The 13416-nt window shown below is 38.9% G+C and overlaps 1 protein-coding gene across 1 annotated transcript; it reads left to right on the forward strand.

Moving 5' to 3' along the window:
- Positions 1-144: 144 nt before the first annotated feature.
- On the forward strand, positions 145-12517 carry LOC148358421 (uncharacterized). The gene is made up of 5 exons (XM_088346140.1): positions 145-349; positions 7593-7787; positions 10151-10273; positions 12306-12349; positions 12467-12517. The coding sequence occupies exons 1-5, from the start codon at positions 286-288 to the stop codon at positions 12515-12517; spliced, it is 477 nt and encodes a 158-aa protein (XP_088202266.1). The 5' UTR covers positions 145-285.
- Positions 12518-13416: the final 899 nt, after the last annotated feature.

Consider the following 13416-nt stretch of genomic DNA (forward strand, 5'->3'; position numbering starts at 1 on the left):
ATGCATTAGAATGGTATTATTATTACCAATATGTATTGTATACATTCCCAATTTTACTTGAGCGTGCTTTGGTGCCTGCGTGCAAGTGCGGTCATGTGCACGCGGATGCGTGCGCGTGCACCCTTGTCTGAGTCAGCTTGAGAAAGTCTAAATGCAGATAGATCTCGAAAGCTTTGTGTAAATATTGAAGTGAGCCCACGGAAGGAACCGAGTACCGATGAAAATCAGCCAACTGCAGGAAGGAGGGAAAAACCACTTGCTTTTGAAATATTATCCTCGGAGAAAATGTCCAACGGAGCTTTGTTTTTTTGCCACCTCTTCCTATTAAGTGCTGTGGAAGCTGGTACAGGTAAATATTTGTTTTTGTTTAGTATATGAATTCCATTTGAATCTTGTGTCATCTTAACACAAATTTAAAGTGAAGCCGAATAGTTGAAAGAGATCTTGAATTTTCAGTTGACAGTAACGCCTGCATGGAAAGGAAGCCCCTGTAATAAGTTCATAATCAGGTTGCTATTTCATACCTGTCAACCTGTATGTTTTTGCCGTACAAAGTACGTTTATTATGCATTTTAAGACGTGTACGACGTACAAGAAAATCTGTACGGAAAAACGCAAATTTGTCAATTATGGGTACCATCCGGTACACACCGACTATCAGGAAACGGCAAATCAATCAGGTCAAACGAGTTCGAGTTGTGTAGTGAAAGGAAGTCCGTCTCTTTTTGGAGAACCGGCACTTTCGGCTCAACTCATTAAAGAGAACCGGCTCTCAAACGGCTGACTTGCTTTGATCCATTATATTACGAAGTATAAAAGGAGAAAATGAAAAAAGACAGGTTTGTGGTTATCCCTTTAATCATTATATTACCAACAATAATTTAATGCAGTAAATGAATTAATAATTTCAACAAGAAAATTCTACTTAATTATATTTGCATGTATTTTTTCCTTCTACAGTGAACATCCAAGCGACTTCATTTTTGAACTTTTTTTATGATAAACCTCATTCATGTCGAGCAACTCAGTATCTCACAACAAAATGTTGACTAACAATATATATGATATAACGAAACACATGTACTATATAACATGTTAAACTACATTAATAAAAAAATATGGTGTAAGATTTTGTATGGGAAAATACGACCGTTTGTAAGGGCATGGAGCCGTGGAGGTTGACAGGTACGTTATTTGTTTTATGGTTTGTATTTTGGGAGCTTACACAAATAATATATACATGTATACATACATACATACGTATATATATATAAACTGCGATGGTTTATATATAGAGATGGTTGGGTAATATGATTTAAGTCATGTTTATTTGGATAGCCCTTAATCACAAGGAGTCTCAAAGAACTACACAGACTATTGCAAACTACAGACTATGATTACAGCATCCCCTGATCTAAAACCTACATGAGGGCAAGGAAAAACTCAAAATAGTTAGCTAATACTTCATTTATTACCAGCCTAAATAACTCATGTAGGCGACTGATCCTGTCTAATGTAAAAATATAGAAAATTAATGATCACATAAATACAGGGAATTCCTCAATATATGACATTTCTTTGTCTATGTATTTGGTCATTTATTTTTCTGTGTACTCTGTCATGTAGTTTGTATAAGAGTTTTTTTAAATACTCATAGAAACCAGAATATAAATCTATCGTGAACCCATTGTCAAGGCACACGCTATTTTTTGCTAAATAGTGTAGATTTTGCAAATATTATATACAGGGAGTGCAGAATTATTAGGCAAGTTTTGAGGATTAATTTTATTATTGAACAACAACCATGTTCTTAATGAACCCAAAAGTCTCATTAATATCAAAGCTGAATATTTTGGAAGTTGGAGTGGGGATTTTTTAGTTTTAGCTATTTTAGGAGGATATCTGTGTGTGCAGGTGACTATTACTGTGCATAATTATTAGGCAACTTAACAAAAAACAAATGTATACCCATTTCAATTATTTATTTTCATCAGGGAAACCAATATAACAGCTCAACATTCACAAATATACATTTCTGACATTCAAAAACAAAACAAAAACAAATCAGTGACCAATATAGCCACCTTTCTTTGCAAGGACACTCAAAAGCCTGCCATCCATGGATTCTGTCAGTGCTTTGATCTGTTCACGATCAACATTGCGTGCAGCAGCAACCACAGCCTCCCAGACACTGTTCAGAGAGGTGTACTGTTTTCCCTCCTTGTAAATCTCACATTTGATGAGGGACCACAGGTTCTCTATGGGGTTCAGATCAGGTGAACAAGGAGGCCATGTCATTAGTTTTTCTTCTTTTAGACCCTTTCTTGCCAGCCACGCTGTGGAGTACTTGGATGCGTGTGATGGAGCGTTGTCCTGCATGAAAATCATGTTTTTCTTGAAGGATGCGGACTTCTTCCTGTACCACTGCTTGAAGAAGGTGTCTTCCAGAAACTGGCAGTAGGACTGGGAGTTGAGCTTGAGTCCATCCTCAACCCGAAAAGGCCCCACAAGCTCATCTTTGATGATACCAGCCCATACCAGTACCCCACCTCCACCTTGCTGGCGTCTGAGGCGGACTGGAGCTCTCTGCCCTTTACCGATCCAGCCACGGGCCCATCCATCTGGCCCATCAAGACTCACTCTCATTTCATCAGTCCATAAAACCTTAGAAAAATCCGTCTTGAGATTTTTCTTGGCCCAGTCTTGACGTTTCAGCTTGTGTGTCTTGTTCAGTGGTGGTCGTTTTTCAGCCTTTCTTACCTTGGCCATGTCTCTGAGTATTGCACACCTTGTGCTTTTGGGCACTCCAGTGATGTTGCAGCTCTGAAATATGGCAAAACTGGTGGCAAGTGGCATCTTGGCAGCTGTACGCTTGACTTTTCTCAGTTCACGGGCAGTTATTTTGCGCCTTGGTTTTTCTACACGCTTCTTGCGACCCTGTTGACTATTTTGAATGTAACGCTTGATTGTTCGATGATCACGCTTCAGAAGCTTGGCAATTTTAAGAGTGCTGCATCCCTCTGCAAGATATCTCACTATTTTTGACTTTTCAGAGCCTGTCAAGTCCCTCTTCTGACCCATTTTGCCAAAGGAAAGGAAGTTGCCTAATAATTATGCACACCTGATATAGGGTGTTGATGTCATTAGACCACACCCCTTCTCATTACAGAGATGCACATCACCTGATATGCTTAATTGGTAGTAGGCTTTCGAGCCTATACAGCTTGGAGTAAGACAACATGCATAAAGAGGATGATGTGGTCAAAATACTCATTTGCCTAATAATTCTGCACTCCCTGTATATACAATTCATAAAGTCAAGAACCGGAACAGGGGGAGAACCCAAATGCGTGATGTTTCTCACACAAGCTTTTATTTTACGGGAAATGGGGCAGTCATGTACGTTAACACAAAACACCAGGGATTCGGCGATCGCTGTGCGAAAGAAGAAAGACAGAAGTCTGGCGTGGAACAATAGAAAGCAAGAGACCAACAAGATCGATACCAGTTACATGAGCCGATACCGGACAGAACGGGATTGAAAGGCTTGATAACAGATATAGGAGACTGGAGACAGACATCAGACAGGACGAGAATGACGAGCACGATACCAGACACTGGAGACCGAAATCAAAACAGGAGGAAACAGACGGAATCGATACCGGACAGGATTAAAAAACGGGATACCGGACAGAGTCAAAACCCACGTCCTGCGGGTGCAACGGTTCGCCGACGGACTGACAAAGGGTGAGTGAGAGTACTGAGCTTAAACAGAAGGGAAGCTAATCTTTCAACGAGCCGCAGCTGGCGCCAATTGGGCGCCATAGCAACCGTGACGCATAATTGTGTTTGTTTGTTATACTATTATGCTAGCTGTAAATGTTATTGGGGGAGTAGTTGGTCTGCTGCTACAATTAAAACCTTAAATTCAATAAATATTGTAGCAGCCCTTGGATCTCTGTGGGGATCCAAAGTCTGGACTGATGCCTAAGTTGTTCTTTATTTTATGTTGTCAGTGTCACGGTTGCCATGGCGCCCAATTGGCCCGCCTGTGTGGCAACAGCTGCGGCTAGTTGACAGATTGGCTTTTCTTCTTTTTAAGTTCACTCTACCTTTGTCAGTCCGTCAATTAACCTCTTCCCCGCAAGACGTAGGTTCTGACTGGGTCCTGTTGCCTGTTGGTATTTCCGGTCCGGTATTGTTCTCATTTATTTCGTCCTGTTTAATATCGGTTTCCAGTTTTTTTCCCGTCTATATTTATCCTGTTCATTATTCTCTCCAGTTTTCGTTCCTGTCTAGTTTGTCCTGTTTCATTTCGATATCCTGTTTCTATATCAATTCTGTCTGTCCCGTCCTGTCCGGTATCGGCCCCATCTGTCCGATATCTCCTTAGGCAATTGGTGTCGATCTCGTCGGTCTCTGGCTTCCTGTCTTTCCACGCCAGACCGCTGCCTAACCTGCATGACTCCCCATTTCCCGTTAAATAAAAGGCTTGTGTGAGAACGTCAGGTGTTTGGGTCCTGATCCTGTTCCAGTTCCTGACAATCAGGTTCACCATAGCACCGTGAACACTGGGTGTCAGGGTGTACGAACACAAAAACAAATCACCATACGGTCTTCACAGTACAAACATAATTTGGCATCAATATTAAATCCAGTGTTTATGCATTCAAAGTATTACATACATGATGATACAAACTCGCAATATTACAAAGATACAATATTTCAAATAGACAAATAAGCAAACAAACATACCTTACTGCACTCACCGAGGATGCTTAAATGTTCATGTTTTCTTCTGTCACTGTCCCTTTTTGTGTTGATGTAGTAAACAATGAGGCTGGAGCTGAGAGAAGGAACCTTTTGTGGCTTAGGCTCAAAGAAGCTTCCTAATTACAAACCCTGTGGGTTCTGTCACACGCCAGGAACGGAGACAGGACCCAGTAGAGTTCGTTTACTCAGTTTTATTAATAAGAGGGAGAGAAGGGCTTGCTTCCACGATCCGAGGATCGACGGACAAGGGTAGCAGGTGGCTGGAGACGCGGAAGTGGCACATTTGTGTCGAGCAAGGATGGTGGTAGATTGGCAGGAATACTAGTCGTTAGCCGGGACGGGAAAGCAAGGGCGTTATCAAGTTCGGAAACAAGGTCGGCAGCAGGTGTCAGGCAGGTAGCGGGGCAAAACAGGTCGGATGTCGGGAAGGCAGAACAGAGCAGAGTCAGGTCCGGAAACAGGTTGGCAACGGGTATCAGGCAGAGAAAAACAGGGCAGGAAAAGTGTCTGAACGTGAGAGCTTGCCGAGCTGGGAGCATCGGTACGCAACGATCTGACAGGGATCTCTTGAAAGCCGGGGGTTTAAAAAGAGTCCATTAGCCAATCAGCTCTCAGGGCTGTTGGCGCCAATTGAGCAGTCACAGGTGCCCTGAATCGGCAATAATGACAGGTTCACCTTTACTTGTCTCCCTCTTCGAGAGCTACGGTGTCACTCTAGGACAAAATTTATTCAACAGCCAAACCTATCCATCCATTTTTTTGTGGTCACTGGGTCAGTATCCTGAACAGGGAAGTCCAGACCACCCTATCCCCAGCCACTTCTTCCAGCTCATCCGACGGGATCCCGAGGCCTTTCCAGGCCAGACATAGTCTCTCCAGCGTGTCCTAGTTTGTCCCCGGGGCCTCCTGCCGGTGGGACGTATCCGGAACACCTCCACTGGGAGGCATCCAGGAGGCATCCTTATCAGATGCCCAACCCACCTCAACTGGCTCCACACAGAGTCCCTCCCGGATGACTGAGCTTCTCTGAGGGAAAACCCAGGCACCCTGCGGAGGAAACTCATTTCAGCCACTTGTATCCAGGATCGTGTTTTTTCGGTCATAACCCAAACTTCATGACCATAGGTGAGACCAGGAACGTAGATCGACCGGTAGATCGAGAGCTTTGCCTTTCGGCTTAGCTCCTTATTCACCACGACGGACCGGTACAGGATCCGAATGACGGGAGACGCTACACCGACCCGTCTGTCAATCTCCCGTTCCATCCTACCCTCACTCGTGAACAAGACCCCAAAATACTTGAACTCCTCCACAAGATCTCATCCCCAACCCTGAGGGAGCATGCCACTAGATGTGGTCCTCTACAAATATTTTTTTAAACGTAGGCCCCAAAGCATAATCACCAAATGTATTTACATATCGATGTGTTGGTTTGTTTGTTAAGGGGACGTTTTATATTATTTAGAGCTTCTAGAGCAGGTGTGTCAAACAGGCGGCCCGCGGACCGGATCGGGTCCGCTAGGGGATTGAACCCGGCCCGCGAGACAACGCTCAGAAAAGCGCAAGAGAAAAGCGAGCTGTAGGTTGACATATATCCACTTGATGTTGCCAGAGACAGGTGCCTCTCACAAACGCTGTACTTGTATTTCTCTCTCTCTCTCTCTTCCTCTATTTTTCTCTCATTCTCTATCGCTCTGCCTTGCACTCTCTCGGTCTCTCTTTATCTCTTTCTTTGTTCCTCTTTGTCTCTTTCTCTCAATGTCTTTTTACCTTCTTTTCTCTTCATTTTTTTCCTATTCTCTCTTTCCCACCCTCTCTTCCTTTCCCCCTTTCTCTCTTTCTCTCCTTCCCTGTTCTCTCCTCTCTTTCCCTCTTTCTATTTCTCTTTAGATTTCATTATTTCTCTCTCTTTTTTCCCCCTCTTTCACAATTTCTCTTTTTATCTCTTTTGTTTCTCACTCTCTCTCTCTCTCTCTCTCTCTCTCTCTCTCTCTCTCTTCTCTTTCTCTCTTTGTTTTTTTTTTGTCCCTCCCTCTCTACTTTTCTCTCGCTCTCTTTCTCTTATTTCTTTCCCTCTTTTTTTCTTTCTCTTTAATCTACTAAACCGGCCCCTGAGAGAATGTTCTATCCTGTCGCCCCCTAGCTTAAATGAGTTTGACACCCCTGTTCTAGAGGTAAAATCCAAGAATGATTTTTTTTTTAAAGAAATGAAAATAAGAAATCATAGAGACATGCATTTGTTTCAATATGTTTAGGTCGAAAGATAAAAAAGGGGGCAATCATGCTATGATGAATGGTCACGTATCATATACACTGAGATCCTTGGCGAGTACACAATAATAATCGAAATAGGATGTATATTTGTGTAAAACAACTCAAGAAAATGACTCAAATTAAATAGATGTGTCCTAAATTGGGTTATTTAACATCCCACTGTTTTTAAGTCAGTCGACACCATACAGTGAAAAATTTAAAAAATAATATTGATTTGGTCTGTTCCATGTAGGTTAAAAATAAATACTTAAAGGGGCACCATTTTTTATTAGTGGTAAAGACTTTTAATTCAATATATACAATAAACAATATTGATTTAAGGATTAAGCAAAAATAAACTATCCTACCAACGTGCATTTCTTCAAATACTTGTCGGTCAATTGCACGACAGAATCCAACGACTAGTGGTCAAATAACATGCGCTTTCTCTTTAACTTTCATATCAAGACGGGACCTTAAATGATCACCCGAGGGCCGCAATCGGCCCCCAGGCCATGAGTTTGAGATCCTGTTTCGACCTATTTGTTTTTTGTCTGTCGTACCAGGTGGGGTGTCATTCTGGAGGGAGAATTTTACCATGACTTGCCCAGAAATTGGAAACTGGTTCAAAAAAGAAGTACCGTTGCAGAATTCAAGTCATTCTCTGGAACTTCATGGGCAAAACAAAGGACTTTACCATTGTGAGTATGACGATGTCAACGGCGAAAAAGTCAAGTATTATTTCTACGTGGAAGGAAAAGGTAAGTGCAAACACGCCTATGTTTATGCCAGGGGTGGGCAAAGTATGGTCCATGGGCTTCATGCAGCCTGGCAAGCGTTTGAATCCACTTCCCAGAGCAAAAATGGTCAAAGTGTAATGACAATAAACATGTAATAATAAACAAAATATTACTAATAAGAAAACAAGGGGGCGGGGAGGGGTTTGCCAGCCTTGTCCCTAATGGTCCCATTGTGTGTCTACTTAGCCACAAGAAGTGTCAAAGGGATGCACAACAGACTACAGACCATTATTACAGCATTCCCTGATCTAAAACCTACACGAGGGCAGGGAAAATCTCAAAAACCTTAATATAAGGAAAATGAAGAAACCTTTGGAAGGGAACGTACATGAGGTAATCCCCCTTCCAGAATGGCTAGGCTGCAAGGGCATTCACAAACAATATACACAAAAATACTACTACAGAAATTCTACATAAATACTACAAAATTACGACAAAACCAAATGTTAAATTTAGTGCTTAAAATAAGGCATATTCTATGTAAGTGACATATTATTTTGCTTTGATTCCGAAAAGAAACCACTACTTCATAAATCCTGAAAATTCTACAGTTATGCTATAATACACTAATACTACAAAAGAAATACTACTTCAAAATAAATACAAAAATACCACAGAAATACTCAAAAAATACATCTACTGTAATACATCAAAACTACAACAGAAATACTACAAAGAATGTAAATAGGACAATACTACAACGATACTTCTACAGAAATACTACAGAAATACAACAAAATACTGGAGTATTTTCGCTTTTGAAACTGAATCTGTACACTCTGGTATGATTTTGTCGCAAAATAGGTCTCCAGGGAGAATATCTTCTGCTGATTTGTCCAAGACATTTTCAGGGCAACTATAGCTGCCAATGATCATCCATAGCTTCACCATTCGCGTCCTGCAACAGAAAAGACATTTGTTAAAAAATGGATATTTTATCAAATAAAATATGGGTACGTATCATTTTGGGTCACCCTGTACAAAAATAAAACCAAAAAACTGCAAAAATATTTCTTTGGATCTATTACAAAAATATTACTACAGAAATACTGCAAAATTACCACCACAAAAATACCACAGAATTACTATAAAACACTACTACAGAAATACAACAAATACTACAGAAATACAGCATATATTCTACTACAGACATACTACAAAAATAATACGATGGAAATACTACAAAAAACTACTACAGAAATACTACAAAAACACAACTACAGAAATACTCCAATAATAAAAATACAGAAATACTACAAAAATACAACAGAAATACTGCAACAACTATTACGATAGAAATACTATAAAAAAAACTACAACAGAAATACATTAAAAATAATATTTCAGGAATATAACAAAATATCAATAAATACTACAAAAACACGGGCAGCACGGCTCGCAGTGGTTAGCGCGTGTGCGGCACAGTTCTGAGGTCGTGGGAAATCCAGCTACCGGCCTTACTGTGCGGAGTTTGTATGTTCTCCCCGTGCTTCCTCCGGGAACTCCGGTTTCCTCCCACATTCCAAAGACATGCATTTCAGGTGAATTGGCTGGTGCAAATTGTCCCTAGGTGTGACTGAGCGAGTGAGTTGTCTGTCCCCGTGTGCCCTGCGATTGGCTGGCTGTCCCCTGCCCACTGCCCGGAGATGGCTGGGATGGGCTCCAGCCCCCCCGCGACCCTAATAAGGATAAGCGGTACAGCTAATGAGATGAGATGAGACTACAAAAACACTTCAGAAGTACAGTACCACAAAAACACAACTACAGACATGCTACAATAATACTTCTACTGAATTACTACAAAAATACGACAAAAATACTCCTGTGGAAATACGACAAAAATACTACCACCAAAGTACTATAAAAATAGTACGGAAATATTGAAAAAAACAACTACAGAAATTCTCAAAAAATACTAAAACATTATGACAAAAATTATCCTAGAAAAATACTACAAAAATACGACAATGAAAATTTTACAAAATTCCTACGACAGAAATATTACAAATATTTGAATACAGAAACACTACAAAACTTCGTATCAAACTAAGTACTTAAAACAGGGACCCAATATATTATTTTGCTTTCATTGTGAGTGTTTCAAAACCAATTTGATGAGACGAATCTTTTTAAAAACAGAATATAAAGAAATCTAATTTGTATATTTATTCATAAATTGGAAACATTGGATAAGTTTCCATGATCTGCCCCTCGGCCCCATATTTTGAACCTTTTGGGGACCGCCGCTCCAAAACTTTGCCCGCCCCTCATTTTTAGAGTCTTTGCATTTGCCGCGCTCTCACAAGATGGCCGCCCTCCCCCAGCCTGCTCCGCCTGTTACGAACTGGACTCGGTTCTGATCGCCGTTGTCATGGTTATCGACTTGAGCGGATCGGTTCTATTGATGATACTCATCTACAAATGCACCAAGAAGAAAATCCCGAAAGGTGAGAACATCCAGAAGTATCGTTTGTATTATTTTGTATATCGTTTTTGTCTGTTTCCATTTAGGAGGGCGGATGGATCTAAATAGCGATATTACCCATACTGAGCATGTCCTTGGTGTGATGACCAGAACGGAATTAGGACCCAGATGCGTAACGTTAACCACAAGTTTATTGAGATATAGAGGAAAGGCTGGACGCGGAAAGCAAGCCGCTCCCAGAATCGTGGTGTAGAAAACTGAAAAACAAGTCGATAGCCGGGACAGGAGAGCAAAACGTGGTCGGGGTCAAAAAACAAGTCGAAGCCGGAGACAAATGGGGAACTCAGAAACAGGTGGAAAACAGGTGAAAAAAGTGGGACAGACGGGAGTCAGCGTCAAAATGATTGCCTTGTAGAAACAGAGGTTCGCTGACGGACTGACAAAAGGCGAGTGAAAGGCCGTTTAAGTAAGTTTAAGTTTAAGTAGGACAGGGAACCAATCAGGAAGCCCGCAGCGGCTGGCGCCAAACGAGCGGGCACAGGTGAGATTAATCAGTCATCATGACACTTGGATCAGATCGATACTATTGTCCTGGGATCAATACTGTCTTCCAATTTATCCTACCACTATAATAATTTTGACAGTGGATTGTGAAATTAAAATTTTTATTTTTGTAGTATTTCTGTAGATGTATTTTATGGCGTATTTCTATTTTTCTATCATTTCTGCAGTGTGTTTGTAGTATTCCTGTAGTTGTGTGGTACTTCTGTGGTATTTTCATTGTATTTTTGTAGTCTCACTCTAGATATATATTATAGTATCTGTGTACTATTTTTTGAGTATTTTTGTCGTCGCAATATTGGAATATTTCTGTCATCGTGTTTTTGTAGTATTTCTGTAGTATTCTGTAGTGTTACTATAGATGTTTTTTTGTAGTAATTCTATTTTATTTTTGTATTATTTCTGCTGCATTTTGTAGTACTTCTGTTGTAGTATTCATTATTATTCCTGCAATATTTTTGGAGTATTTCTATAGAATGTTGTAGTTTTACTGTAGATGTATTCTTGTAGTGGTACTTTTGTATTATTTCAGCAACATTTTTCTCGTATATTTGCAGTATTTTCGGAGTATTTCAGTTGTATTTTTGTCATATTTCTGTCGATGTATTTTTATCGTAGTTTTGTAGTCTCACTTTAGATATATTTTTGTAGCATTTGTTTACTATCTTTGAAGTATCTATATAGTCACAATATTGGAATACTTCTGTAGGAGTATTTCTGTAATACTTTTGTGGTATGTAGTATTATGAGTATAGGTGTATTTTTGTGGTAATTCTAATGCATTTTTGTATTATTTCTGCTGTATTTTGTAATACTTCTGTCGTAGTATATGTTATTATTACTGTGGTATTTTTGTAGTATTTCTGTAGAATGTTGTAGTCTTACTCTGAATGTATTTTTGTAGTAGTACTTTTCTATTATTCAAGCAGTATTTCTCTCGTATTTCCGCAGTATTTCTGTAGCATTTGTGTAGTATTTCTGTAACAAATCTGTTGTAAATTCTGCAGTATTTCTGTCGTATTTATTTCTTATCAGAATGAAAGCAAAAGAATGCAATATGTAAATGCTTTCAGCACTAAATTTGACATTTGTTTTTGTACTAATGTAGTATTTCTGGAATAATTTTTGTTGTAGTAGACACACAAAGGGACTTGGCAATTAAGAACGTTTTTTTTAATCAGTAATACTTTATCTACTATAACACATTTTGCCATACTTTTACCACTTTCGTTTGGCGGGCCAGATTAAAAATCCTGCAGGGCCGCATTTGGCCCGCAGGCCATAGTTTGACCACCATGCTTTTAAACTAATCCAAGGAGGTAGAGAGTGGGGTAGGTCAATTAGTGATCATGACATTCCAAAACAAAAAATATCATTTTGGATCAGTATCCATCAATCCTACCCTATGATTACTTGGATCAGGTTGATACCAGAATTCTAAGTATCGCCCGGCCCTATTTTTCATAGGTTATTAATGTGTTACTGTATTTTAGTTTCAGAAGCTGAAGGCCAAACCGATCCCTCTCTGGACTGTCAGGTATGGGGAAATTGTCATCGCAAAATTGTTAAAAAACTGTCAACAATAATGAAATTGCTAAGACCTTAAAGGCACAGTGTGTAATATTTGACTACTAGATGTCGCTGTTTGGTGTAGAGACGGGGTGGGAAAACTGCGGTTGTTGTCCGTCTGCTCTTCAGAGATTAGTGTGACAACACTGATACAAAGTCCTAAATCACTGGCAAAAAGGTTTTTTTTTTATTTCAGCGATTAGAAAGGGAAAAAAAAGCTTGATTCTGTTCCAAAATTTTATAAAGGCCTATTTTGTTTTTGATCACAATATACACAATATAAGCATTTTATATTTTTTACAGTACAGTGCTGTATACTCTGCTTGGATTCTACATTATTACTTTTTATATATATATATATATATATATATATATATATATATATATATATATATATATATATATATATATATATATATATATATATATATATATATATATATATATATATATATATATATATATATATATATATATATATATATATATATATATACACACTGTATAATTTGGCCATAACCATTCGCCAATTGGGACTTTTTAAAAATAAGTAGGTTATTAAAGCATTAATTCCTCCAAGAGCCTGACATTTCTCAAGTGGAAATTTTAAAATCTGTTTATGTCGAAACTGATAGCTCCGACCCGTCTGCATCCACCCAGTAGCTCCACTGTATCATCTCGAGTCACGTGAGGTAAATAAAATGTATATTCATGTATAAAATAATTTCATCATATACACAAATAAACATGACTTACAAAAATGACTATATATATATATATATATATATATATATATATATATATATATATATATATATATATATATATATATATATATATATATATATATATATATATATATATACTGGACTGTCTCAGAAAATTTGAATATTGTGATAAAGTTCTTTATTTTCTGTAATGCAATTAAAAAAACAAAAATGTCATACATTCTGGATTCATTACACATCAACTGAACTATTTCAAGCCTTTTATTATTTTGATATTGCTGAATTTGGCTTACAGCTTAAGAAAACT

The sequence above is a fragment of the Urocampus carinirostris genome, chromosome 10 (genome assembly GCF_059441175.1).
Source record: "Urocampus carinirostris isolate Australia breed hairy pipefish chromosome 10, RoL_Ucar_1.0, whole genome shotgun sequence".
NCBI lineage: Eukaryota > Metazoa > Chordata > Actinopteri > Syngnathiformes > Syngnathidae > Urocampus > Urocampus carinirostris.